Raw genomic sequence first — 27,489 nt, 5'->3', positions numbered from 1 at the left:
AACAACACAGTAAAACTGTGTGCTGTTTGTGTGTGCTGTCCGCGTTTCGCGCGAGCAATGGAGCGCAATCATCATCCCCGGGAATTGTGATACGTTTTGTAGCTTTTGTTGTTTCTGTTTAGGATAGGGGGTGGTTTTTGGGGGGGGAGGAGGAAGTATAAGGAATGGCTTATCCAAATCTCAGGTCAAGAGCTGGGCTGGTGCTGCTGCTGTTTGCTGTGGATGTGTCTGTATGTGCTGATGTTTGCTCCCGCGCAATCAGGCCCGCGACCTAGCAACCGAGGCGACCTCTCTCGCCCTAGGCGCCGCCTACCGTGATCTCCACGTAGCTGTGGGGTTGTTTTGGAAGGATTTGCTTGCCGCATCATTCGCGTGTCTATTGTTGAAAAAGATCGGCAAGAGACGGGCGGTTCGCTCGGGGATTACAAACAACTTTTGACAGTTTGAGTTAAATTTTGTTTATCTTGCCAGCAATATTCTTCTTTGAAGAAGATTCGATACGAAGATTCGCAGGCAATTGGCAGAAAAGACCTAGTTTTGTTGTTGTAGCTGAGCTCCTCTCATCTTCTCCGTACTCTCCTTCTCACCCCAAAAGGTCACCGTAGGAAGCAGCAAGATATGTTTGAGTGTGTGTGGTGGTATGTGACCTCCTTATCAATCGGCCGCTATCGGTTTGGAATCCATGGGAGGGCTGTCAGAGGCTGCCAGACGACCAACCGAGAGTTTACCGAGCAGTGGTGCAGCAAGTACGCTCGTTGTCATGGTAACTGAGTGCTTCTTGTTGGAACTTGTATCAAGGGAATGGTTTTTTAGCTGGCAGCAGTAGTCTATTCTGCTGTGGTGATGTATGGTGCGTGCATGTCGACTACAAACCCTTCCAACATCTTGATTCTTTTTCTGAGCACAAATAGAAGACACACAAAAAAACAGGTGGTTACGAAACTGTGATCGCGCGACAGTTCTAGCAGAGCATCTCTTGACGGCAGAGACTTTGGTTTGGTTGTGACGTGCGCGAGAAGTGTAAACAAGTGCTAGGAATGACGAAGAAGAGACATCGAAGAGAAGCAAAACAGCGAACACACATTACATGTAGCAAAGACTGCAGAGAGCAGTAGGCGGTCGAGGCAAACAGACGAACACCGGCCCAACAAGCCGGGCGGTCGTAAATTTTGTGTGTGTGTGTGTCCTGTACTTTTACAGTTCACAAATTACACTGCGTCACCCTTCCAGGAGGGTGTTGTTGAAGATTAAAAAGGTGCGTGTCCGGTCTGATTCACACTTATGCCTTGATGCGACACAGCCTGTGTAACCCTCTTTGTGTGTTATTATTGTTTTAGGGCGTTTGATGATACGCGAGAGTACAGTTTACATTCCAAGAGTTTGCTTCGGCGCGAGATCTGACTCCCCCAGGGCTTATCAGTGGACCGACAAGGGATGTTGATGTTGTAAAAAGTAGTTTTGCAGGAGGCATATGGAGACGCGATCCTCGATGCAGATTAGTGTGTTGATGTGCTGGTGGTGGAAGCGGTAGCAGCTCACGTGTGTTTGTGTGTGTATGCGTTTTGAAACGTCTATCTTGTGAAGGATCTTGAGCTCGTTGTGAGATTCGATGCCGAGATCTCGGCAAATGTCTGTGCGCACCGTCATCCTCAGGGGCGATTTTGTCGAAGGTTGCCGTACGTGAAGGAGCGCACCCAAATCATGGTGTACGTGGAGATGTAGGAAGGCACAGACATATACAGACGCCACCGCGAGCTTGGTGCGAGATGTCGAAGCAAAGATAAATAAAAGCTCCACGGCCTACTGTGTTTACCTTGCAACAGTCGGTTGAAGCTGGAGACTTTGGTTGTTTTTTTTTCTCTCTCTCCAAGAGATGCAAAATAGCGAGTAAAGGGGATGTTTTCTGTGTAAACAGTAACAATTTGTGAAGGATCTGGTCCGGATGTCGTCTGGGAGAGTGGTACAGTGTAATCCAAAGCAAAGCCATCCTTTCGAAAAAGTGGAACTTACACTCCAAAAAAAAAAACATGTGAGCCCGCGCTTTTTTGGAGCTGCTGGTGGATTAGTTTTAGTTCTCTTTGCTTTCGGGTACGGTTCGAGAGCTGGCCGGATTACCATTTCCACTTGGGAGTGACCATTAACGGTGATGATGGTGCTACCTTTTTCATAGAAATGGCGAGCCCTCCGGTTTTTTTCCCTTAGATTCCTCTGGGACGGGCATCGTCGATGTACCTTCGTCTTCTCCTTCACACAGGGGTGTGTGTACGATGCAATGGCTAAAATGGTCTAGTGTGGTTGTCGGGGTTGGCTTTGGGGATTAATCAAGCGATACGCGATGATGCCGAGCCGCGTTTGTGCGTATACTCTCTCCCTATCTTGCTGGTATGCTCAGAGTTGATCTCTCTCTCTCCCTATGCTCTCAACGGTGCCCTATTGCTGCGAGAGAGCGAGAGAGCAAATTCTGGCATGTTCCCGCTCTCAAGGTTGTCTTCTCAGAACCTTCGCGTAACCTATATAGACAAGGTGCGAGATTGAGCGAAAGAGACCCACACATGCATCTCTGTTAGGGGTTGAAAAGGGGGTCTCTTTGACACTGTCAAGCGCGGGGGTTTTTGAGGTAGGGCCCTTCAACGTTCACCAAGAGCGAATCAGCGGGTGTGTTCATCCATTCAACATCAGCAGCACCGTTGGTTCGGACGCACACATTCTGGTTCATTCGCATTCAACACTCGTCTGGCAGCAGGAGCAGCAGCAGCAGCAGCAGCGTCAGCAGCACTAGGTCCGGTCACAACATACACCGGTAACACTACATCATTGGTGCTGTGTAGTTGTATTTTCGGTTCATCTGCTCCATTCGGGGGCTACCTTGGACGTAGTAGGCCGTAGTAGGTTTTACGCGCGCGCTAGACGACGAGTGGAACGTCCGCCGTACATCATCGATCATCCAAGCAACCAGCTGTGTGTGACTGTGTGTGCGTGTGTGTGTAGGTCAGTTTTTCCTTTCGCTTCGACTCGGTCTACCAAGATCTCGCTGTCCAAGTGTCTTGTGTGCCACGCCAAAGTGGGACAGTCGCGTGCGTGAAGAAACGTGACGATCGTTGTTGTTTTTGTTGTTGTAGAGTTCGTTCGTTTGTTTGTGCACTGGTGCCAATGTGTGCGTGACTGTTTGTGTGTCTTCTAGAGTGGCCAGACACATGGTCAAGTCGACAATCGAGAACACGCGCCAAGAATGGTCACTTGAAGTCGCTACGTGCGAGAAGCCTAGTGCGTGAGTTCAGAAGTTCTTCAGAAGTGGCAAGTGTCAAGCCTGGACATTAGAAAACAGGATAGCGTGGGTATTTCTAGTGTTAATATGGATCGTCTAAAAACTACCTCAAACTATCCTTAAAGCGGATCAAGTTCTTCCTACGAAAAGGACAATAATAAAGGACAATAAAACGTAGTTACATCTTCATCCAAACACCTTTCCACAAAAGAGGCCCTTCCAAGACGAACTCTACTTCATGACATCCTTCCAAAAGTGTGTTGTTCTTTTGGACTTTTTTCTGCTTCCCATGCCCAACCTTTCGGGAACCTTAAACCAATAGGCATTAGCATTCGGAGTAAGGAAAGAAAGACCTCGCTCTGCTCTCCCAGGCTCTAAGGCCATATAATCCTAATGCAATATTCATACCGCAAAGAACCAAACTTTAAATGGTAAGGATCCAAGCAATCCAAGCTGCAAAAGAACAACCCCAAAACAGCAGGACGAAGCCCGTTTGCGTGTTTGATCGAGCTTAATTATTCATGTGCCCTGTTAGCCGGGCAGATTAAGACAAGTGTTGCTTAGACTTCCAGAGGGCGCGCTTCAACGTTCTGAAATAACAACGCTTTTGCGTATTTAATGTCGCGTCAAGCGTCCCTGATGCGCTCACCTCAGCAAGAAGGAGGTGTTGCTTACTTCGGTTACGCAAAACGTGGACACGACGAACATTGCACGTTGATAGCACGCTCTCTCTCTCTCCATAAGGTAGCAACGATTTATTTGCGTAAACTACACTTATTATCCTTCGGTGTAAAAAACCAGAGGGCATCGAAGTGTTGGAAACGTCCAGTTAAAATCAACAAACAAACATCGGTTTCCCAAAGTGGTTTGAACGCCGCACCGAAACCGCACACACAGACACGCTCTCGGGCAGGTGTTGTTGCGGCGATGATGTGATGTGTGTTGGCTAAATTTGCATTACCAACTCACGGCCACCTCAATTGCATTTTGCTGGGATACGCATCGCGCTTCGTACTTCGACTGCCACACACCATGCCTGGCCGCTACCTGGCCGCCCAGAAATCGTTTATTAATATAAACCGTTTTGCTGTATTTAAAGCCGTTTAAGCCGACGCCGCGCGTGACGTGGTGTGAGGGGGGTTTTTTGGGTTTTATTTTTGTTTGCAAAGGGAAAGGAATTTTATTTTAAAACTAACCTGATCTTGATCGGGTTGATCACCCATTTCTGGCTAGCGTCAGCGTTTGGCACTGGCTGTGTTGTACGCTTGGAAAAGGTTAGCCAGTGGTTTGGGGCGTAGTTCTGAACAGCTTCAAGATGTGTTGGGTAAAGAGATTCAAATAAAACATGTCTCCTGTGAACTGCTTCTTGACGTGACTTATTGAGTGATTTAAAAAGCTCTCAATAATTTTAGATAAGAATTTTCTCTATAATGTATAAAATCAGGAGCTCACGATGAAGTGATCATACAGCTATCGGCTGTTAAGATCTTCTATTTCAATGTAATTCAATCTTGAACAAGTTAAACACTGTTGCATACTATTAGATACGTGCCAATATCAGTTGAGCAGCATCAACCACAATCATCACGTTATAAGACTACCCAATCAGAGTGAAATCTGAATGCATTATACATTGAATTGCGCTGAGGGGTACAGAACCGCCCCTTACCCTGGTGTGGTTTTCGTTTTCTGCGACTGGAATGAGCAACAACACACTGTTGCAGCAGCTAGCGGTTAACTTTGATTAATTAAAAAATATCAGTTTCATGCACTTTTCTCTTCATTTTTACTTTTTGCACAGCGTAAAGAAGATATAAAAAAATCCCGTCCCCCTCCCTTCGAGCACGAACACGATATATTGAATGCACCTGCAGCTTTTTGGCGCGCGCGCGTCGCATTTAAACGCAAGCGCAGGTGCTAAATGCATCCCGTGGGTGGGTGGTGTTGGTGGTTTGTGCGGTTGACTGGGTGGGTTGTGCATGCAATTTTTTTTTTACACCGTTTGTTTTACTATCGCATTTTAATGCACGAGGCAGTGGTGGTGGTTTGTGGTTTGGCGGCACGAGGCGGCACGAAATGCACAAAATCTGTGCACGAATGACGTCACGCCGATCCGACAACGGTGGTGCGATTACTCATCTTACTCTAAGCGGGGGCAATTTTTGCTTTGCTTCTCCTCTAGCAAATTGATATCTTTACCGGATTTGGCATGAAAAATTGCATCCCCCCGCCTTCCCGTGTGTGTGTGTGTGGCCCTGTTTTTGATTAGAAAGCATGAAAAGGTTTCATGCGAAAGTGGCGTCGCTGTGACGCTTTCGTTGCACGCTCGCAATTGCAATTAGCAAAATGTGGCCATAAATTATTTCAATTTGCATCCCTGTCGCGCAAATCCGGGGAAAGGGGGGGGGGGGGGGGGTGCTCATCCGGCGCTCCCGGCCAACACGACCGAAAAATGCATATGCCTGGGAGGATAACACTATTGCTAGTGGCATGAGTCGGAAATGATTCATTTTTCACGCCATACGCCCTCTGCTCGCTAAAGTAATTCAAGGTCAGCGGGGCGATAAATTAGGAAATTTCCTAATCATTCTTTATTTTCGTGCACTTCGTTTCAAAACTTTGCTAAGTTACGTGGGGGGGCTAAAAATTACGCATTATTAATGATTGCCATTTTGTCACGCAACTCACACACACACTTGGATGGCTGAAAGTTGTGCAAACAAGTTATCTGAAGGGTCTCGGGACCCGGTTTGTATGTGTGTGGGTGGGTGGGTTGGTATCTTTCATCTGCTTTCTGCTATCCGAGGACTCCCCCCGCCCCCTCGTTCTAAAGGGACGACGATAAAGTGTGCCTTTTTATTGTGCGTATCTTGCTGGACGGCTAATTTTTGGACCTAACCTGTACGTACCACGGAGTGACTAAATTTAGTTTTGGGTAAATATTTTTTGAAACGATATTTATGGGGCGGAAAAATTGGCTCGCAAAAGGTAACGTGAGCAAAAAGGGGTAGGGGGGAGCAGGATGGTTTTCCACGGTAAATTATCTTAATTTGTGTAAAGGCGCGGGTGCTTCCATCTGCTGGCCATGCCTGCAACCCGCTGTGGAAGAGCTTTTCACTTCGTGTTTTTGTATGTAATTTAATTTTTGGTTGAATTTTGATGCTGACTTCTTTATATTCGCTCTGATTCGATGGCGACGCCTGTGGCTGGCAAAGGAGAGAATATTTAATTCAATCAAGTACACATGCTTTTAACTTTTCCTACCGTTCTTTGCACGTAACGAAAAATGGAAATGGAAAATAAACGAAAAGTACGGAAAGTTTAACGCAAAGTTTGCCCAACAACCAATTGCTGGCTCTATATCAGCAGCTGACGTCATGTTTTTTATGTGTGGTTGTTTTTTTGTACACTTTTGTTTTTGATAAGGAAAAAAACAAGAAACAAATTTTTATTTTTTATTTGCCGTTCTTGCAGCTTTTGTGGTCATTGGTCGGCTTGCAGCTAGTTTAGCTGTGTTGGTGTGTTGTGCGCGTGCACTTTCCGGTGGCTTTTGCTGGGCTGCAAAACTTTTGCGTAACAAAACTTTGCGCATCGGTTATTGATTAATATGCAATTCCTTTATGCACATTTTCTTTCTAGAGGAGTGTAGTTGGGTTTGGAAGGAAAATTTGAAATTTTTTTTAGGACACACTATCCCAACACACCGGCAAACTTCTCGAAATGTTGTGCCTTTGGTTGTGCTAGAATTTTCTAATTGGCAACTGCTCAACCAACATATAAACTTCTGCTAGTGTTTGAGAGTAGATGATCTACATTTTGACGATAGATGTCAGCGGCTAAATATCCATCCACCACTTTCAGCTCCAATCATCGTTTCCATCATCACTTTTCTCGGAACGATGAGATGAAAATCCTTTACCTCACTCATACAGGGAAAGCGGGGTTTTTCGGGGGCAGCGGTGCTTACTGGCTCATTCCGAACCGCTTTGATGTGTTCCCACACAGGGCCGTGAATAGTTTCATTTCACTAATTTCCAACTCATTGGTCCTGTGAAGGGTACACATTTCCGCAAACAGTTCTCCCGAAAACCCACCACCACCACCGTTACACTGATGGTGGAAAAGAAATGAACCAGTTTTGGAAAGCGTATTTTACTGCGGCAGCCATGCCCATCATATGGTTCTGCTTTCCTTGCTTTCCTCCATCGGAAGCTCCAAGATCCGTCGGCCTGACGACGGCGACGACGAGCCTCGGTTTTCAATTAGCTGCAAAGCTTTTTCGATCGTGCGTTTGTTTCACGGGGCGGCAGGGGTAGTTTAGGGAGGGGCGACGGGCACAAAACGGTACAAAAACGGCATTTACACGAGTGCGCGACAGTGTCAGCCCTTGCCGAACAAGTCCGGAGAAGGGCTGGGTGTCTATAAATGGCTCCGGCTACAAGTAGCTGCTTACTGCCGAAGGCTTCAAGCTCTGCTGTTGGGCTGATTGTGCGCCTCTCTCTCTCTCTCCCTCTCTCTCTCTCTCTCTCGCTTCTATTGAATGATGGATCCATTTCAAATCTGTCAAACTTGCCAATCGTCGTACCAAGCCACCAAGGTGACGGGGTGGTGGAAGGCCACCAAAACAGGCAGAGAGTGGGTGGGAGAGAGAGTCAATTTATGGTACCACGACGACGTACGGTACGGAGACGAACACACCCATTTTGCACCTAGGTCAGCAAAGGGTAGGCAAAAGGAAGGGTGGGTGTGGTGGTTGGGGATTGGAAAAATGTAAGGCTTTTCCTTCGCAAGCTTCATAGTGTTTCATATCACACAAGTGCAAGCCCCCTTGCCAGGTCTCTCCACCCTTCACCCTCACATCAGCAGCATCAGCATGATCGGCTCGTTATTTGCGGTCGAGCGATTTTCGTGGGAAAATTCGAAACGCACGCCACACGCGTATTGCGAAATTGAGGCGCATTGCGAAATAGTATAGCTGTGACGCTTGAAACGCGTCCAACCGAACCGAAATGTGATTCGATCTGCCCCGTGCCCAACGGTGCCCGTAATCATCGATGCACGTACCCAAAAACGGTTCGTTTTTCTTCGATTTTTCGATCTGCAACGAGGCAACAACGAACAAAATGTGATACGAAAATGATTGTACATACATACCTTTTTTGGGAAACCAGCTACACACATGCTTCGTTGCTGCTGGTGGCATAGTTTTTATGCGCTTTGTAGGAGCAGGTAGCTGAAGCAAAAATGGAACATCTGTAAACTGTTATCGAAAAACAACACATCATCAACACACCTCGGACCAAAAGTTGTTTTTCCACCTTTCGGCGAAGCACAAAACTCCGCTCAGCGAAGCGCAAAATCAATTCCACACAACCGGAAAGGCGCCAAGTGGCTGAGACCATGTGTGTTGGTGAACAGATACCACCATGCACAGATTCCTCCCCTCCGATAGATGCCCTTCGACCGGCACTCGCAAGGTGACAAAGTTTGATCGGTTTATTAGTGTCGTATAAGAGTTCGCCGTGCTGCTGCTGTTGCTGCTGCATGGTTTTACTTTCTTTTCACACCGTCTTTCACCGTCGACGAAGACGGCCCGAAGCTGCTTGTGCGGTAACCGGATACGCGGTCGTCAACCGACAACAGGTGACCGGATGAGCGCAATCTCCAGGGCACGGCATCCGACATGCAATCCTCCCTCCCCCGCGTGCCCATGCCGTGCCTTGCCGAAAGTGAGCAGGATAATTTAGTGATGGAACGGCTTAGAGAGCGAGGGTGGGATGTGTGGTTCAGCACCCACTTCAGCAGAGAAGGAGGATGCTGTAAAACGGTGCTAAGCGTGTATCGATGGCAGGAAATTTGTTTTTCGTTTTTTGGCTGAGACTGGGGGCGGGTCTTGGGAGGATAATTTCCGTCACCTTTGCCTTCAGTGGCCAATTTGTCGGCTGTCGTCAGATGCGTGGTGCAATAGAAAATATGTGGTTGTTTGCAAAAGCTATTGCTTTTAAGTGTATCATTTTAATGTATTTTAGTTCATTGCAAGGCTATATTATGTTTAATATTGTATTGCAAGGTTCTGGTAAAGTACTACAAAGATATTGATTATTGTTAAAGACATAGATATAGTACGGCATACTCACGATAATATCCAAGAAAGATGAAATATACTCACATAAATTACAAAAAAAGGTCAATTAAAAAGGTAATTCTTTTTTCGCTTTTTGCAAAATCATTTTTGCATCAATCTGTATTTAGATTGATTTAATCAAGTAGAGTTTTGGGCAGTGATGCAAAATGTCAATGTCAATGTAACAAAAAAATCTGACTGAAATAAAATCCATATCAGCGTCACGTACTCAATTGTACTCATAATCAGAGGTGATACTCAGAACGGTTAGTGTGACCAATACATGCTCATGACATGTTTGTGACCATCGCTTGGTCAGTCACTATGTCACGACTTTTATGCTGTGATCAGTTTTGCAAAATATCACTGACATAGTCATGACAAATTCCGACCGAAACAAAATCATCTCATCGTCACGAGCTCTACTGTAATGATCAGAGGCGAGCCTCAAACAGTTGCTACGACCATCACATGCTTAGTAACATTGTGTGCAACCAACTCTTGGTCAATCACTTGGTCGCGACATTTTCAGTCGGTGATTCTCGCAATGGTCATGGGAGATATGCGGTGTGTGCGAGTGGTTCCAAGGAATAAAATGAGCATGTTTTCTCGCTCTGTTTGACCCGACAGATAATCAAAACAGATAGAAGGAGAAAGCATGCTCATTTTGTTGCTAGAGCCTACGCGCCAAGTATATTCAAAGAATGTCGTGATTATCGCCGACAAAAATGTCGTGACCAAGTGAGTGACCAAAAGTTGGGTGCTAAATGTCAACTGTTTGAGTATCGTCACTGATCATCTCAGTTGTGTACATGATCTGATTTGAGCTTCCTTTCAGTCATGAGTGTTGATGACTGTAAAAGTGGCATTTGGCAGCACTGTTCACAGCCAGAAAAAAAATCATGATTATGCTTGCGCCGGCATTAAGCTAAGCTTGTCAGTCAGAGTATCGCGTTGGACTCAAGAATTCACATGTCGTGTTCAGCAAGTCATGTCACATTTTTATTGACTATCAGCAATGAGTATTAAGCTACCACGGATATGTTCATTGGTTTCGTTGGTGAAAATCTCGTGATATTCATGACATTTTGCAGCACTGGTTGTGGGTTATTATTTTTATTTTTGGCAATACCTTTTTATTATGAACAATAAAGAGATGAAACGATTACTACTTTCTTAGTTATCCGGCGCTACAACCGCTTTGCGGGCTTGGTTTGCCTCAGGTGAGTCCGAAACCGCTCACGGTCTTGCGCCTTCGTCTGCCAGTCCGTTAACTCCCAGCTTTAATGGAAGATGGCTCCACGCCATCAAGCCTGTCGAGCTGCCCTATAGTGCGGTCGCCGTACATTGCGTATAGCTCATCATTATGACGGCTCCTCCATTGTCCTTCCACACATACGGGGCCAAGTATCCTTCTGTGCATCTTCCTCTCGAACTCGGCTAAGAGGTTTTTGTAAGATTTCGACAGTGCCAATGTCTCAGAGGTGTATGTACGTACCGGTACTATATAGGTACTATATAGTCCAAGCTTCGTCCGTCGCGACAGGTTCTTTGAGGTGAACTGATTTTTCAGGCAGTAGAATGACTGGTTGGTAGCCAGCATCCTTGTGCGCAACTCAGCTACCATGCTTTTGTCGTGGTTGACATTTGACCCTAGATAGGTGAATTCTGGGATGACTTCAAACGTACATTCACCTATCTGTACGTCACGCCTACGTAGGTTTGGAATATTTATTGGTAGGGCCGCTGATGTTGCCACTATCAGTTTGGTCTTTGCCTCGTTCATATCCAATCCGAGGTTCTGTGCCGCCTGCTCGATCCCTTGGTAGGCTTCTGCTACATAGGAGAGCCGCAGCCCAATGATGTCTATATCATCAGCGTATGCCAGGATCTGGATTGACCTTGGGTTTGGATTCTCTCTGGGTTGAGATGAAAAGATTAGTTAGAATTATAAACTATATAGATTTAATGCAGTCTTGCTTACCTCAATTTTTACTGAATCTAAACAAGAGTAGAATTGGGAAACCATGAACAAGATCTGGTCAGTATGTTGAGTAGGTACGTGATTCAGGAATGAATATTTCAACTGTCCTCAACAAACAGAATTAGAGATGTTAAAAATGATCAATAATTGGTCAGTACGTTCAGTTTTTTTTTTAAGTCAAAGTACTAGCTGCGTTTACCAAAGATGTTTTTGGAGACGCTCGTCATTTTATGTGTCAGTACTGGAGAAGGCTTGTCGAACGGACGAACGAGTGAATGATTAACTACCCAGACAGGTTTTTACGAAATGTTCGAGCGAACAGAAAAAAAGAACGCTTTAACGATGAACTTCTCAGATAGCTTTTTTGTGAACTACCCGTTGATAAGAGAATAATAAATGTACGGACAAATAAGGCAAGTTTTTGCGAATTGTAAGTCGATTAGACGAAGGAACGAATAATGAACTGCCTGGTCACGTTTTGGCTAGCCGCATGTACTTAGACAGTTCTATGAGTCATCTGGGCAGCATACATTTTGATGCTGTGTTTCTCAAGTTGGCTTTTTACCTGGAAGTCCACGTTTATTTTTGTAGAACTGGACGCTTTATGATGCATAATTGGTCGATCAGGGTTGTTTTGCAACCAACCTTGACAGTGTTTTCGAGCTTTGCGTCGAAAAAACAAACGAAATAACACGAACCTAGTGCAGCATAATGTATGTATCGAACTGGTTCGTTCAAGCTCTATGACAAACGAATGATTTCTCCCCCCCCCGCCAGCTCAATCGGAACGCCCAATTGCGGCGCATTTCCATACCATAAACAAAGCAATTACCCATACCCCCATGGCTACCTAATCACGCTAGAGTGCGATATTAAATGTTTTATTTATACCATCGGTCGGCGGGTTGTCAATGCACCAAACCCCGCCCGACAGAGAGTTGTTTGATATTATTCATGACCAAAATAGATTGATTCACGTACAGGCAGTGAGTATGTGTGTGTGTAGTGCCGTGTCTGTGTCCTTTCCATAATTTCCTCCACTTCCTTCGTGCCGAGGTACAAATAGGAAAAGAAGACATGCAAAAGCAATGCAAGAAAAACTCGCCGGCGAAAAAATAGAAAAGAAAATCACAAAAACGCACACGCACATACATCATCCGAAGACGAATGAGAAATAAATCCGCAAAACAGTTATATGTCGAAAATCAAATCACTCCCCACCTCCCCACTACCCTGTTGGTACAGACGAGACACCTCCCGACGACGACGACTGACGTCCATTCATCATCAATCACTTAACGGGCAGCTCGTCTCGGGCGCGGACGCCTCTCTTCCCATCTAACGCCCATCAGCTGGAGAAACGGAACCATCCAACCGGCAGACAACGCTCGTGTTAGGAGACTGTGTGTGTGGGTGTGTGTGTTTTTGTGGTTCATTTTCACCACCCCACTCACCCGGACAGGAGAGCGTGGTTCGTGCAACAAGCTCGACTGCTGGAATCTTCTGCTACTCCAGAAAGGATCCCGCGGCAAGGCTTCCGTGGGAGTGTTCCGTCTCCGTTTTCCGTTGCGCCTTCCGTTCCCCTCTCTTCCTGCTTGCATCAAACCACAACTTATTTCTTCGCTTTTATTTCGATTTCAACGTGCGCTCCGCCGTTGGTAAGATTATTTATACTTGCCTGCTTGCTTGCCCGCCACAGCAGCGACTACACTCTATACACTGCACCATAAATCAGTAGCATATCGCGTGGGGTAGCATGCGGTATCGGCGGTGAAAGGACAACGATAACGGTGTCTTCCTTCTCCTGGATGGGCCCCATCTCCGAGTGTACCGAGCGAATCTGTATGCTGTGGTTTTAAAAAAAGGAAAAATCCATCCAGTTTGTCTTGCCCCTCGTTGCGGACGGCATATCGAATCGAATCGTGGCTGCGCGGTGTTTGCATAAATTAAATGGTGTGTCCCGTTGCGGTGTCTCAATTGAGGGGCGCACTGTCGGACCATTGGTACGGACCAATCAAACGTTGATCGTTCTACGCGTTGCCGTTGATTGCAGTTCGAGTTGCTGGTGGTTGAGCGTGATTTGATGGCGGTCGGCGGCAGGCCGGAGATCGCCTGTTTGAGCCACGTTCGGGATTAAAGTATTGTGTTGCTATTATACAGCTATTTCCATTCATCTTCCTGCCTGTCATTTACTTATGTTTGCGCACTTTTTTTTGTTTCTTCACAGGTCAGTTTTCCATTAACCGTGGGTAGCAGGGGCAGTTGCATTAAAAGCCGCCATTGCCCCCTTTGCGCTTCGGGATAACGGGCTGGCGGATTGAACCTATAAACAGAGAGTGAAGGACGAGTGTATCAGCGTGTTTGTGTGTGTGTGAATGTGCTTTTCTTCCCCCTCCAAAAGGATTTAATCCTAGAAAGAGGGAGCGAGCGAGCGAGAACGAGCTTTCCGTTCGTCGGTTGGATCGATCGGTGATTAATGGAAAATGTATCCAGCCGGGTGTAAATATTAATTAAAATGGCAACAATGGCTCGTATGTCACGAAGGCACGTGTGCGGTGCCTGAGAAGTGCGTCTATATTTATCGTCGTGTGTGTGTGTTTGTGTGTGTGTGTCAGTGTTCCGCGACGGTTCTTGTTGGTCCTTTCCAATATCGGCGCCATTTTCCAGTGAATCACAAGCGAGTTTTCCCTTCCAAAGCGCCAAAGGAAAAGATCCTTTTTCTCTAAGTGTATATGTGTGTGTGTGTTAGTGAGTGTGCCAGTGCATACCGGATGGTAACCGGAACGGCAGATTGATTGAATTATCGGCAATCGATCTCCCCCGGGCAAGAGGGCCCGCGCGAGATACGTCTGTGGTCTAGATTGTTGTGGCGCTGGTTCGTTTTTTTTGCCACACAGCTGTCCCCTCGCTTCTCCTGGAGGGTTTGCAAACCGCACACCACCCGGCCGTGATTTCCCCGCAACGCGCAAGAATGGCCTCGCTACTGACGGCGGCGGACAGGCAGAACAGCACCACGCAGTCACCGCAATCACTGTCCGGCTCGTGCTCGCCGAGAAATGCAGCGTCGCCGAATGCCAGCGCCACCGCTGCCGCCACGACCGCTGGCGGTCAACCAACGGCGGGGGGTGGTGGTAGTACGGCGGTGGCCCTGAATAATCCGACCGCCGTCAAGCTGGGCGTTATGGACGTCCCGAAGGCCCTGCAGGACGGCGAGAAGTTCATCAAGTGGGACGAGGTAAGTTTGGCGATCGAGAAGCAATACTTCAGTTAGGATGGGCGGGGGGTCTCGTGAGTTGTTGTTGCTCGCTCTATTTGCATCTAATTGGCGCCTTTCTTTTGCGGGGCGATGGGACACCCTAGTGTCTCCTGTCGTGGTGCGCTGATTGCGGAAGATAATTCGAGTTGACAGCAGCTGTCAGCTTCATGCACGCCGATTACCAAGTGTGATGTGAAGGAATGTTTGAATGAATTCAAGGCTCTGGGCGTTGGAGACCCCCTCTACGCATTGGGGTCTCTCTAGTCTTGGAGATTGCTCTCGGATGCAATGGCTCCGTTGATGTTAGGTAGCGTTTGATAGCGTCCAAGAAAACTGACAGACTAATAACCAGTATCGATCGAGACACACACACCGCACGTCGAGAGCGAAACGTTCACGCAAAAGGATCAACAAGCAGCAGCAGATGCCGGGTGCGACGCGTTGTGCGACGGTTGTTGATGATGGCGATGGTAATTTACAGCTGCCGATTTCCTGGAATCACCGGGCAGCATTTTTATTCGCCAAAAAGCATTCGCTTGTACTACGGCCGTGGTTGTGTTGTGATTTTAATATGGCCAGTCGAGTGTCGTCCGTTCTGTTCGTCTCGGCAGCTTGTCGACGGAGCCAGATTTTTTATTTGATTTGGGGAGCGCAATGCAATCTCAGCAGTGTCCGAAGAACGATCCGCGGAGGGACTGCTTGCGGGAGCCGTTTTCCACCCGAACGGAACGGGAAATCGACCTATCGGGGAGCAGCAGCAGCAGCAGCAGCTACAGCAATCCCAGCAAAAAGGAGAAATGGATTTTGAAAGCTTTTCCTGTTTCAATTCATGTTTTGCTTGAGTATGCGAATGAAATCGGGCGGAAAGCATCCCCCAGCATGCGGGACGACGGAAGCGTATAATAATTATGGACGGACGATCCGGACCGGGATATTGGGGTTTTTTCCCCTTTGGGGGAAACGGAAAGCTCTGACCAATCTAAAGGCAGTGAATGTATGGGTATTTGTGGCTTGGCGTAGTGGATTACCTACCGAGGATATTGATTTTAGCTCTCTTTAAGCGCTTTTCTGCTTCAGTGGATACGATACGCTGCTTCCGGGCCTGGATGGGAACGTAAATTAGTGACAGTTTCCTTTATATATTTTTTTTTTGATGCCAGGTTTTGTATGTAGAACACTTTTGCAACGATTGATGCTTGTGGAAAAAAGAGGTCAACAACTACGCCACAGTGAGCGGCAAAGATATTAAACTTTAATGGCGAGTTGTGGAATTTGTGTAATTACTTTCCGTGGGTTTGAGGGTACCGGAAGAGTGAACCACCTCGTGCAATGATGCTGCTGCTGCTAACCGCAGTGTGCTAATCGATCCGTATAAAAGCTCTTCCTTCGCTCTAACTAATCCTCCACCGCTCTGTGGGATGATCTCGCATCCTAAGGACGCTGGGGCACGTTTTTGATGGATCCTCTTTCCGCAACCGCAACCGACGCAGTGCTGCAGGTGCTGCTGTATCGCGTAACAAGCGCGCGCGCTTTACATGACGTCGTGCGCAGATTGCGTTTCCAATTTGCGTGTTGTTGGTCCGCGTGGCCAGCCGCACTTGATCGGGTTACGCTACGGAAAGGGTTTGCGATGGAGTAATTGTTTCGTCGATTTTCCACACGAATGCCAGCCACGGGAAGCTGATTTATTTTAATCATGGTTTCATGAGCTCGACCGCGCGCGCTCAAAGAATGTGTGCGGTCTTGTCTGCAGTAATAATGCTTTGCTGGTTTTGATGCAAACTATTTCACACAGCTCTGTGGTGTGGTGCTATTCCCATCGAGAGTGATGCGAAATTTGCCTCGTAATCCGGTGCATGATGGGATGCATTTTTCTTCTCAGTTATGTCCATAAATCGTTTTACTCGGTGAAAGGACGTAACGCTATGGGACAAAAAAATGGGAAACAAAATTAAATGCAGCTTTATTTAGCGTACATGGGAACTTGCTGCGGCTGGTCCGTGCGCTGGGAATTTCGTAGCCCCGGATGGGTGTGACTCAAGAAGGCCACTGTAAATCTCCCATGCACTCGCTGCTCGCTTTCATACATGCTGCATAAATCACGGCATTTTGTCGTTGTTCTTGTGTTGCAACTGATATGTGTCCTGGTTGTCGGTGGGCTTTCGCACTTCCCTATGCAATCGCCTTTCACCGCGGGAGCGGGAGTAGGAGGCGATCCTTAGAAGTCCTTAGTCTGTTGGCAGCAAAACGAGCCACTTCAAACGAACCTCACAAAATATGGCTCTCGTACTATATTTGCGCGCTTCCTTCGCTGCTTTATCCGGCGTTGTTTTGTGTTTTCATCCTTCTACTACAGTGCTGGTCGTGAAATATGATATAATAATATCATCTTTTGCAAGTCAGTTTCTAATGTAAACATTGTTATTCGCCGCATGCAAAATGCCGTTCCACATGGATCTGACATTTCATATCCATTAAAATAATTTTTAATTTCTACAGTATGATTTTCAATACGACTCAGGCTGGATTGAGTTTGACATTTCTTTGTGGTGTGTTGAAAATCATGTATTGATACTGAAATTTCATTTTGAAACAAATAAACCATTTGACAGCTGTTAAAAAACATCTTGGATGCGGCAAATAACAATGTTTACATTCGAAACTGACTTAGATAACCCTGTAAAGAAAGGAATTTTCTTGTTTTCGGACGAATAGCACCCATAGAATATTTTGAGCATTTACAGTTTTAGTATAATGCCTTTTTTGTGTTTTTTTGTGCAATAACGATAACAATTTAACAAAGCTCAGTTCATATTGAAACTGTTTCATTGTATTATCGTATTGATAACATAGACAAACACATGATATCATATAATTGACAGTTTGATAGGCAAAGAAATCACGTAAAAGCCGTTAATCTTATCTGTCTAAAACATGTTAATTTGTTGTTCCAATTAGGCATTTTGTTTATAATCCTTGTCTCTGTTTGTAACCTAAGGCTATTCTTCCTCTTGTTGCATATCTTAATCTCTCTTACAGGGTTTTTCCAAGTCACTTTCGAATGTAGACATCATTTATCACCACCTCGAAAAATGTTTTTAAACAGCTGTCAAATGGTGTACTTGCATCATTATAAATTTTCAGTTCTTACACATACTTTTCAACACGTAGAACGATCAAACTCAATCCAGCTTGGGACGTGTTGAAAATCATGCGGAAGAATTGAAACATTATTGTGATGCGAATACAACATTTGACAGCTGTTGAAAAACATCTAGCAATCATTGAAAACTGTTGTAGACATTGGAAATTGACTCGGAACACCCTGTAGTTCTTTTCCAGCTCTGCTGTTCCAGCGATGCTATTTCGAGACTGACTGTGATTTTGAAGGGAAGGACATTGGTTCATTCAAAAGCATCCTTCACTTGTGCTGCATAGCACCTAGCTTCGATGCGTTTGCTTCCATGTTCATCATACATGCAACTCGGGGAAACCTTCAAAGCAGAAGAAGGAATAATCCAACCCCCATCGTTTCACCGTCCTGAGCTAAAACAGCATCCCGAGCATATTCACTTATTCTCTCTCTTGCTCTCTCTCTCTCCCACACACATTCTATTTCCTTTTTGCTTTCTGTGTCCTTGCTTATGAAGATGGGAAAGGGTGTTTACATATTCTTGTTGATACAACAAATCCCCCCGATGGCCTGAAAGCATTCATCCCATCCCCCTGCAACCTCGGGAGCATAATGTGTCGGTTGCTTTCTTTTATCTGTAGAGTGGGTTGTGGGAGAGAGGATGGTGTCACTGTCACAGCCGACAACAGCATCGCTACCTCATCTGCAGGTTGTTGCCGCCTCTCGAAAGTGCTAGATGAAGTGAGGTTATGTTGCACAACTAAGCGGTATCTCTCGGTTTTTTTTCAACGCATCGCTCGTCAAAGCGGTGGATTGGGTGGGTGGGTGTGTGTGAAGGGACCGGGACTAATTCCGTCTTTTTGACTCTCTCTTTCTCTCGCTCTCTAACTCACACACACTTACACTTTTTCTCCCTTGAGTGGAAGAATGATAAAGTTGTGCGATGTTGAGGAGGAAAAGTGACACGAATCGGTTGTATGAGCCGGTGCTGCGCCCCGGCAAAGGGAGCAAAGTGGAGCAAATGTGCTGCTTGGGTGGATGCGTCCTTTTTCATTTGCATCATAATCTCAAACCAGCATACCAGGTTTGGGTGCTGGGATCAGCTGTTGTTTGTTTTTTTTTTACAGCCTGCATTTCCTCCCTCTTGTTGTTTGTGCTCTGTTTTTTGCCACCCCTTTTCCCTCCCCATGAGATAGGTCTGATTCGTTTCCCTTTGCTTGGCTGGCATTGTTTCGGATGTTCTGTGTGTCAGGAGCGGTTTCCTTTGGGCCTGTTTACCTGTGTCGTAACGTGTAGAGGTAGATGTACGAGTTTTGGTGCACGGTAGCAAAGCAGCACCATTTTGACGTCCCTATCTCGGCCGTGTCTGCCAACCGAACTGGCAACGGAAGGAGGTAACTTTGACAGCCCGACCGACCAGACCGACAAAAAAACGGATCGAGAGCGACGTAGGCGCTTTGCAGAAATGAGGAGAAAGAAAACTGAAGCATCTGGTGAATAGATGAGCAGATGAGACGGGAATTGGTGTAATGCAAGTGTCTAACGCATATGCTAATGTTTGATAGGGGAATTGTACGTAGAAGCGTAATGGGCATGTTTGGTGAAAAGGAAAATTCAAGGTGAGGCTGTTTGGGAAACTTTTTACCCTGGTGTGTGTGTGTGTGTGTGTGTGTGTGGTTTGGGTAATGTGTTACGACCGTTTCGCGCAGGAAACATTTCATCTCTTCGTTTGCGTGCTGTGGTGTGCTGTTGGATAGTTGGAGGTTGAAGTAATGCGGTGGAAATGTGAACTACATTAGAGTGAGATGTCGTTGGTTTTAGGTCTCTATTTTGCGTCTCAGAGGTTTGCAATTAGTTTCACAAATTACCTATCCTTGGTGTACTTTGTGGCGGTTGGAGCGTTGTTGTAGAGTCTTCTAATATGAAAACTAGCTCATTTCCCATATGTTGAATAGCTTTGCTTTTAATTTAAACTTTGTAAAATAATAATTTAAGTATGTATGGCGTAAACAGGTGCACAGTTTTGTTGAGTCACTATGACATGATGATAATGATCATATGACAAGATATTATTTATCACTATGTTATCAATATTAACTATTATTATATGAATACTATTATTGAATATTTAATATTGATTGAGTATGAGGATAAAGTACACAAATAGAGAAACGTTCTTTACGTTACTCACAATTAAGCGTAATTTGGCAGAATCCATTTGTAAACCATGAATCCAATTACGAGTATGAAAAATGGAATAATAAGGTAGAGAAAAAATATCAATAGCATATCCCTCATACGTACTCGGAAAAACTAACAACACATGTATCGACTGCATGTTAATGATCTGCCTAAAGGAAGTGATAATAATCAATGCATTAATAATGCTAAATTTAATGAAAACCTCACGTGTGGTGTATCACCTCGGCTCGTGCAATAATTACTGGAAGCTCTTGTTTTTTAGGGTTCAAAGTTCACACCGCATCCTATAGAGTCCATCCCTTCCGCTCATATTGCTTCGAACAAACTATTAATCACCCCTGGGAGCAAAAACCAAATCGATTGGCCTGACAATTGCGTAATCAACGGGTGACAACATGGGCTTGGCAGGAGCCGGTTTCGGGGTCATTTCAATCTTTCCCAGAACTGTCGCATTTTCCACCAACTCCGTAATGGAGCGCTTCCAGCCTTTCCCAGTGTTCTGTTATTGTCTATAATGCAACCAACAATCACACACACGGGCAAGGGGTTGGAGTCGTTTGGGGTCTGCTGTGTGGTTTCGCCACACTTTCCCGATAATGACCAGTTTTACGGTGTCAATCATGCTGCTGTGGACACAGACCATAAGCTTTTCCGCCACCAAAAAGTGTCCAGCGTGTCATTGTGATTTTGAGCTTGTGGCCGGGTGGTGGAGAGTGTCCTTTTTATTCACTGCACCATAATCTCTGCTTAGCAACCGGACATGAAAGTTCATGGTTAACAACCGATCGATCGATGCAACGCCAACATTAAAGTAATTAAAGTGTCTGCTTGTTGTCGGACGACATTGCGCGGCAAACGGTTGCCTAATTGAATTCGCGAGAACAAGCGCAATGTGCAACAGTCTGGATTAATGAACCGAAATTGAAGTGTGAGTCATCAAAGCAACAAGCAACATACCTGGTGAATAGATACACAGAAAACTTCCCCAATTGAAATGTTCATTTGTTTGACGACGACGGTCTTAGATACAGTTCCAGGAAAGTCAACAAAAGGTGCGTGTTTAGGGCCGATTGGTTGTTTGTTTGCAATTTTGCGGACATCAAATTTGTCGGACGCTTCAATAAACAGCTGCATTGAGCTGATTGAGCCTAGGCGTGGGCTTTGGCAAATGGTGATTAATATTTATATTTGCTGAATATTCATCCAACTCTAACTGTGTGGTGGGTGTATGGCGCTGCATTATAGGCACAAGCACGGACTTGGGGGAAATCCGGAAGGAGGTATTTATCAACGGTTCAGTTTAAATTTAATCCATTCGCAATCGGAGCATCATCGAGTAGATCGTAAAATCTGACTCACAGCAGTTTGTTTAAAGACGGGCCATACGAAACAGCATTAAAAAAAACTTTTGGTGATTTATTATTCCGTGCTCGAAGTGACCATAAAAATATGTCAAAAATTCCTTACTGTCCCTTAGAAAAAATGCCAACTTTTGGCATTTTGTTTCTTCCCTACTTTTGCTTGGCAATTTCCCATAAAAATGATACATATTTCTCTCTCGGGTGGTATCTATTCTCTTGATTTTCGACAGCACAACCAACCCCATGTCTGGCTGGTTTCTTCTAACAATCGCCATCTTGACCCGTTCCTCCCCAAACGCCGGTAGAAAGTTGTCGATGGAAAGGATGTGTCTGGGATTGTGGTCGTTCTGCTGCTGGCCGCCCGCATGTCCCTTAGCATTCATTACCGATTTGGTCGATCATTTCCGACAGCAGTGCCCTTACGGGTTGTAGCAAATTCTCGGAAGGAACATATTCGACTGCCCTAACAGATAAGTTACGTTCGAGCCGCTCGGGCGGTGCGTGTCCTGCCTTCGATTGCATCCGCCTTTCATGAGCGTCTTTGAAAATGAATGTTTCTGATGATGACGATGATGATGATGATGGGTACGGTGGGCCGCGCCTTCGACAAAAATCATCCCCAGACGCTCTTTCTTTACACGAACTGATTATAGTTTGAGTATTCGTTGTGAGCAGTTGCCCACTGCAAGATGCCGAAGAGTAAGGCTCGTTCGCCTTGCGTTCTTTGTGATGCTAAAGCGAACAGCGGATGGAACGGCAGAGACAGCAACTACGCTCTGTAGTGAAAGTGTTTACGGATACGGCTACACGTGCCCAAACTTTGGGACTAAAAATAAAAGTACTAACCAAACCTAAGGCACAATCAGGCTGGGAAAAGATATTCGTTCTGGGTGTAGCCTAAAACGGCACCGATGCGGACCTGGAACCAGGGACATCGGAAGGGGAAGGGTGGTGGCACGCGGGGCACGGTAACGGTTGAGCGATGAGAATTCTTTTACGGCTGGCGTGCGCCAGACATCCTTTCGTCGGGCGCGTTCGGCAGTGAAAAAGCCGACCAACACTTGAGCAAGAACACACACCGGCGCTTCCGTGTGGTTGCCGCCGTTGCTCATGTGCTGTAAGCTCTCTATAGTGTTGTGCAAGTAATGTCGGGATTTTCTTTTCAGGGATCCCTTTTTTTTTTGGTCGGCTTGGGATAAGAGGGTCGATAAGAGGACTTTCCTCTTTGAGCACGTTCTTCTTGCACGCCAAACGGGGAGCAGCTGTTTGGAGAGGTTCAAAGAAAATGAATTGTTCTGCACTGTTTGGCCTATATGGTTGGGAACGGACGTGTGTAAAAATGGGCCTGGGTGCGAAAGGGAGCTCTCTATCTCGTACACTCGGGAGCCGGTTGCTGTTAAATCTCCTCGTTACGATAGCTCGTCGTCCCCGAGAGCTGGGTAGATGTTACATCGCTACATTGTAGTCCGTGCTTAACAGTCTCTTTACTTGCTTAAGTGCCCACGAAATGGTGGTACTGCTTTTTGGGCGAAAATAATGGAAATATGTGTTTATGCCTTATTGTCGAAGTGGTGGTAGCTTTATTTGATTAGTTTTCGGGAATGGCAAAACAAACAGAATAAATAAATGATTTAAGAAACAAGCCGATGGAATGTGATCAGAAAAATGGGTCTGCTATATACCTTTTAGGCAGAGATTATTAATAGCGTAATTATTAAAGCTTCCAAACAAGTGCACGCTTGATTATTATTACACCACAACTCCCTAAAGCTTTTCTTACACTTTGAACTGTTCGATGAAAGTAGATTTAATAGCAAAAATAAAGTTCCAATAATATTTGCAGATACACAATCTATGAAAAATTGGCATATTGAGACGATCTACTTGAGAAGAATAATTCAAAACTGACGTAACCTTGACTTGGATTTATACCTCGTCAACAATCACGTGTTTTAATCTACTAGCAATAGTAGCAACTCTCTTGTAACAATTCAGATTTATAGAACCACACATTTTGAGCAATGATTACAAGTGTAATCTATTCCCTTAATTTAAAACGGTAATCTTCTTCTTCTTCTTTGACACAACAACTGTTGTCGTTCAAGGCCTGCCTGTTCCAATAGTGGGCTTAGCTTACCGAAACTTATTTGCTTACACATGACAGGGAAGTCTGAATTCATTCGGTGGTTAATTCGAGGCTTGGTTCTGTTACGGACATGAACAATGCGTTGTTCGAATTGTCGACTGTATTACAAGACCGATCAGACAAAACTGCTCTTTTCATTATCTCCTATAATGGAGATAATCTTTCATCTCATATAGTACCTAACTGAGTTTGGTGATTTAGATTTTGTTGACGTGAGAAAGTAATTTGTGTTCAATTGCTTATGCCAAGCCTTTATTTAGTATTTGTTATTTGATGATTTAATAGAAGTTTCAAAAAGACCACTCAGAATGTGTCTGCCCTTTGCAAATGGATACGATCATCAAGCACAGATCGACGCGTCAGAGACGCAGCCGAGATCCGACAGTTTCACGCTCCAGGACAGCCACTACATCTCATCATCGTGGGTTGGAATGGCTCGACTTTCGAGTGAAAGTGAGTTGAAAACTTGCCTATAGAAATGATCCTATGAAGCACAGTCTTAGTCTAACAACCGTTTCGGCCGCTCACCCCATCAAACAGAAACATACTGCGCTAGCGATTGTTAGCAGCACATCATCTAACGTGTAATCGTCTCCCTTTACCCATGAAGGTCAGTGTGCGGCCGGTACGTGCGTCATCCGTATGTTTGTGAGAACGAACGAGAAAGAGAGAGAGAGAGAGCGAGTGAGACAAGACTCCTCATCTCTCATCGCTTACAAAAGCCGCTTGAAAACGTTGCACGCGCTCGTGCTGCCGTTCATTAGCCAAGCACATGTACAGATTATAAACAGCTTGTACGTTTAATGGTCATTAGTTGCATAAAATGCATCCCCTGCCACACATCATCAGCTTGGGGGAGAGAGATAATGCCATTTGGTGTGAATAAACGGTCAGGCCCGTCCGAGGCAGCGCATCAAAACATAACCCGCAGCACGTGGTCGCTCAAACCATGCGGTCGCCCAGCACGCTTAGCCGATTGACATTCGCCAATAGACGGTGCGCGTGTGCGTGAAAGAGATAAACGGCATGAGCGCACAAAACCTTACAAATGTGGCATACGTTCATCTAACCACGTTTGGGCTGGCTTTGACTGGCGGTGGACGGGTTATTTAGACTGTTGACATTTGATGGAGAGGTAAAATATTTGGTTGGTTTTGATAAATAACAATGGATTTTTTTTTGTTTTGCGCTATATTTCGTCTAATTTATTTTTCAATATTATTATTCTTATTTTTTTCTTTTCTACAATTCGTCAATGACCTTCAGTTTATTTTACGTTTTATAGTTCATTTTACTCCACCATAAGTTTCTATGAACAGTTCCAACTTTTCTGCAGCAATTATTTACGGTTTTAAACTCTTTCTGCGCGCTGCTCTTCCCAGCCGCAGCTGTATCGGCTGTTGACTTTAAACATCAGCCACCTTCCGCCACAGGTTCACAACAGCGCTGCGATAAGACGCGGATGTCCGATGCAATCTGACAGCTGTAATTTATGACTTCAGAACAATCGCTTTCCGCTCTCGGAACGCGGGATCGTTCCCGGAAGCAATGTCTCCGCTTTTTCCGTCGCATTCTTATTTTACATCATCAGCCAAAGAAGGATTAGCGGGAATGGCGAACCCGCCGTTCCACCTCATTCCTTTCGCTCCACAGCTGCGATGCGCCGCATTGGCTCTGTTGCGATGTTTTAGTTTTTCCTTTTCCAACTGCTACTCTTCGGTCCGTCCTTTCCCTTCGGCCACCGGTGGATGGGATTAAATTTTATTGTCCGCTTCTCGGTTAAGAAGATTCATAAAAGCTATAATAAAGCTGGATGCGGAATTTTGGGCGAGCGGAAGCGGAAACGATGACGATATCATCATGCATTGGTTTGCCACGTTCTCTTGCTTTCCTGCGTTCGGGGCAGCACTTGCTACTGTCAACCCCATTAGAAAAGTTGTCCCTGTCGCGAGTTTTTCGCATCTTTCGAATGTTGTATTCGATGCTGTTTGGGATAAGGATTTTTTTAGTATTAAAAAATGCAAACAGAAGCAGAGAAAATGAACACAAATGGGGAGAATAAAATGCGTCAAGGGAATATCGCTTTTAGCAAAACTAGAAACAACTGCGCCAAGACTTTTTCTTCCCTCTATTCGGCCAGGAAAAGAACGAATGTAACCAAGAATAAATGACACACCGGGAGAGATACGATCAGGGTAAAACATGTAAACATCGCATGCAACGAAAAAAAAAAAAAACAGCTGGAAACGCTACACAAAAGTTGTGTGGTGTGCGCCTCGTGAGGGATTCCGTGTTGCGTACAGTCGGATATATTTACAGCCTTGTTCTGTTCCACCAGCTGGGCGGGCTGGTTATCCCGCCCGCACTGCTTTAAGGCAGTGTTTGGCTTTTGAGTGAGGGCAGTGTTATTTGTAGCGAGTAAAACTGAGAGCGAGAGAGAGAGAGAAAGCAAAAAAAAAAAGTTCGCTTATATTTATAAATCTTCACCTGTTTTTCAACGCCATGACGCAGTCCCAGCGCTACCGCCGGTGCCGGTGATGGTTTATCAGAAATTACGACCGCAGTGATGCGACCCGGCAGAGGATCATTAATATTTTGGTAACATTTCGCCCAGAAGATGATGCAGTGCTTGATGAAAGGGGTTTGTAAATATTGTACCCATGAAACATAACGGGGTTTGGGTGTCGCTGATGTGAGAAATGCATATGCCTACCGGCATCTTCTTCAGATTCATAAATTTTCAATTTGCCTTTGGCTGCTACACCGACAGACCGAGATTGTGCAACATCCTTCCGGGCATTGTACATTTTTTATTCAAGGTATTGTGTCTCTGTATTGAAGGTAACGCATGTATGATTTATTGCACTCTCTCATGTCGATTGCGTAGGTGTCCAATATTCAAATTAGATTAAAATCCGGCGTCTCCCGATCTCTCACTTTCTCTCTTTTTCCTCCACTTCAAACAATATGGATCCCATCGGCAACAATACCGGTGATGAATGGGTGGATACCAGTTCCCAATGCTACACAGCACCTAAGAATGGATGGGCGCGTTCGGAAAAGCGTGCACGAAATTTTCCACAGATACAGACACCATGTGCTGAATTGATTTATAGCGTTAGTTTATTTTATTTGGGCGCGTTTTATTTGTCTGCATCGTTCGCTCGCTGACGGGTCGTGTTCTTCTGTGTCCGATTTTCGTGTTCTTCGCTTGCTAATGGAAGACATATCTTTTTTTTTCGTTTCTTTCTCCTAAGAGTGGCGAAGAAACAAACTTGTAATTCAGCTCGCCTTGACATTGCCGCTCGACGACCAGGGAAACGAGACGGAAGCGGGTGCTGTGGGTTATTATTTTTTATGATACTTGGCTCAATTCGTCAAATCACTGCCACACCGGCATGTTGGCAGAAAGTTGTGGAATATATATAAATTTTATACGAGCAAAACTTCGTAATTGCTGTACGTTGTTTTTGTGCGTGCTTTCGTGTTGTCCTCGCTGTGTTGGAGTTTTGGTACACGCGCACTGGCCCTGTGCTGCCATATGCCTTGTCAACAAGTAGTTGTTTTGGCATTATCCATCCCTTCATCGTTCCAGTTGCAGTAGGAGCAAGAAAAACCAAAACAAAAAGCGCGTCACCTTCTGGTGGAAACTTGCTTTCGTCGCCATAAAATCATAAAATCCGGTCCCTAGGGGAAGGCGTGAACAATTGTTTAATTAATTCCCACCGACCCACCAACGATTCAACTGCAAGCGCCCCCGCAAGCAGCGTTACTTGGTGCAGTCAAAATAACATTAAGCATGGCAAAGAACGTAAGAACTCTCACTCTTTCCCACGTTTGTGGCGAGCGCTGCGTTTAAGCAAATTTCCACAACATAACCGCAAAACGTTATGGGCGGGCAGAAGTTTGTTTGATTTTTTTTGCTTCTTTTCATAATGCCCTGTCTTTCTTTCAACACTTTCCCTACACTTCAGCACATGCTTCTGGTTCACCATTTTCTAACACGTTTCGCTTCGGT

At 45.4% G+C, this 27,489-nt stretch overlaps 1 protein-coding gene and 1 non-coding gene across 5 annotated transcripts in view; one reads left to right on the top strand and one right to left on the bottom strand.

The window, feature by feature from the left end:
• Positions 1–27,489, top strand: part of LOC120954627 (1-phosphatidylinositol 4,5-bisphosphate phosphodiesterase classes I and II) — a 96,563-nt gene that overhangs the window by 879 nt on the left and 68,195 nt on the right. For 3 of the 4 annotated variants that reach the window (XM_040374708.2, XM_040374714.2, XM_040374715.2), the window contains exon 2: positions 13,601–14,608. In XM_040374708.2, coding sequence (XP_040230642.2) covers positions 14,345–14,608 — 264 coding nt within the window. In that variant the 5' untranslated portion in view covers positions 13,601–14,344. Of the gene's footprint in view, positions 1–1,984; positions 2,801–13,600; positions 14,609–27,489 lie in introns of those variants that run through there. The other variant, XM_040374710.2, reaches the window with a different exon arrangement.
• LOC120960246 (small nucleolar RNA U3) lies at positions 23,770–23,972 on the bottom strand. The gene has a single exon (XR_005752302.2). It is a non-coding gene; the product is annotated as a small nucleolar RNA U3 (small nucleolar RNA).

The sequence above is a fragment of the Anopheles coluzzii genome, chromosome 3 (assembly GCF_943734685.1).
Source record: "Anopheles coluzzii chromosome 3, AcolN3, whole genome shotgun sequence".
NCBI classification, from domain to species: Eukaryota; Metazoa; Arthropoda; class Insecta; order Diptera; family Culicidae; genus Anopheles; species Anopheles coluzzii.
This window is presented reverse-complemented; position numbering and strand designations above follow the sequence as displayed.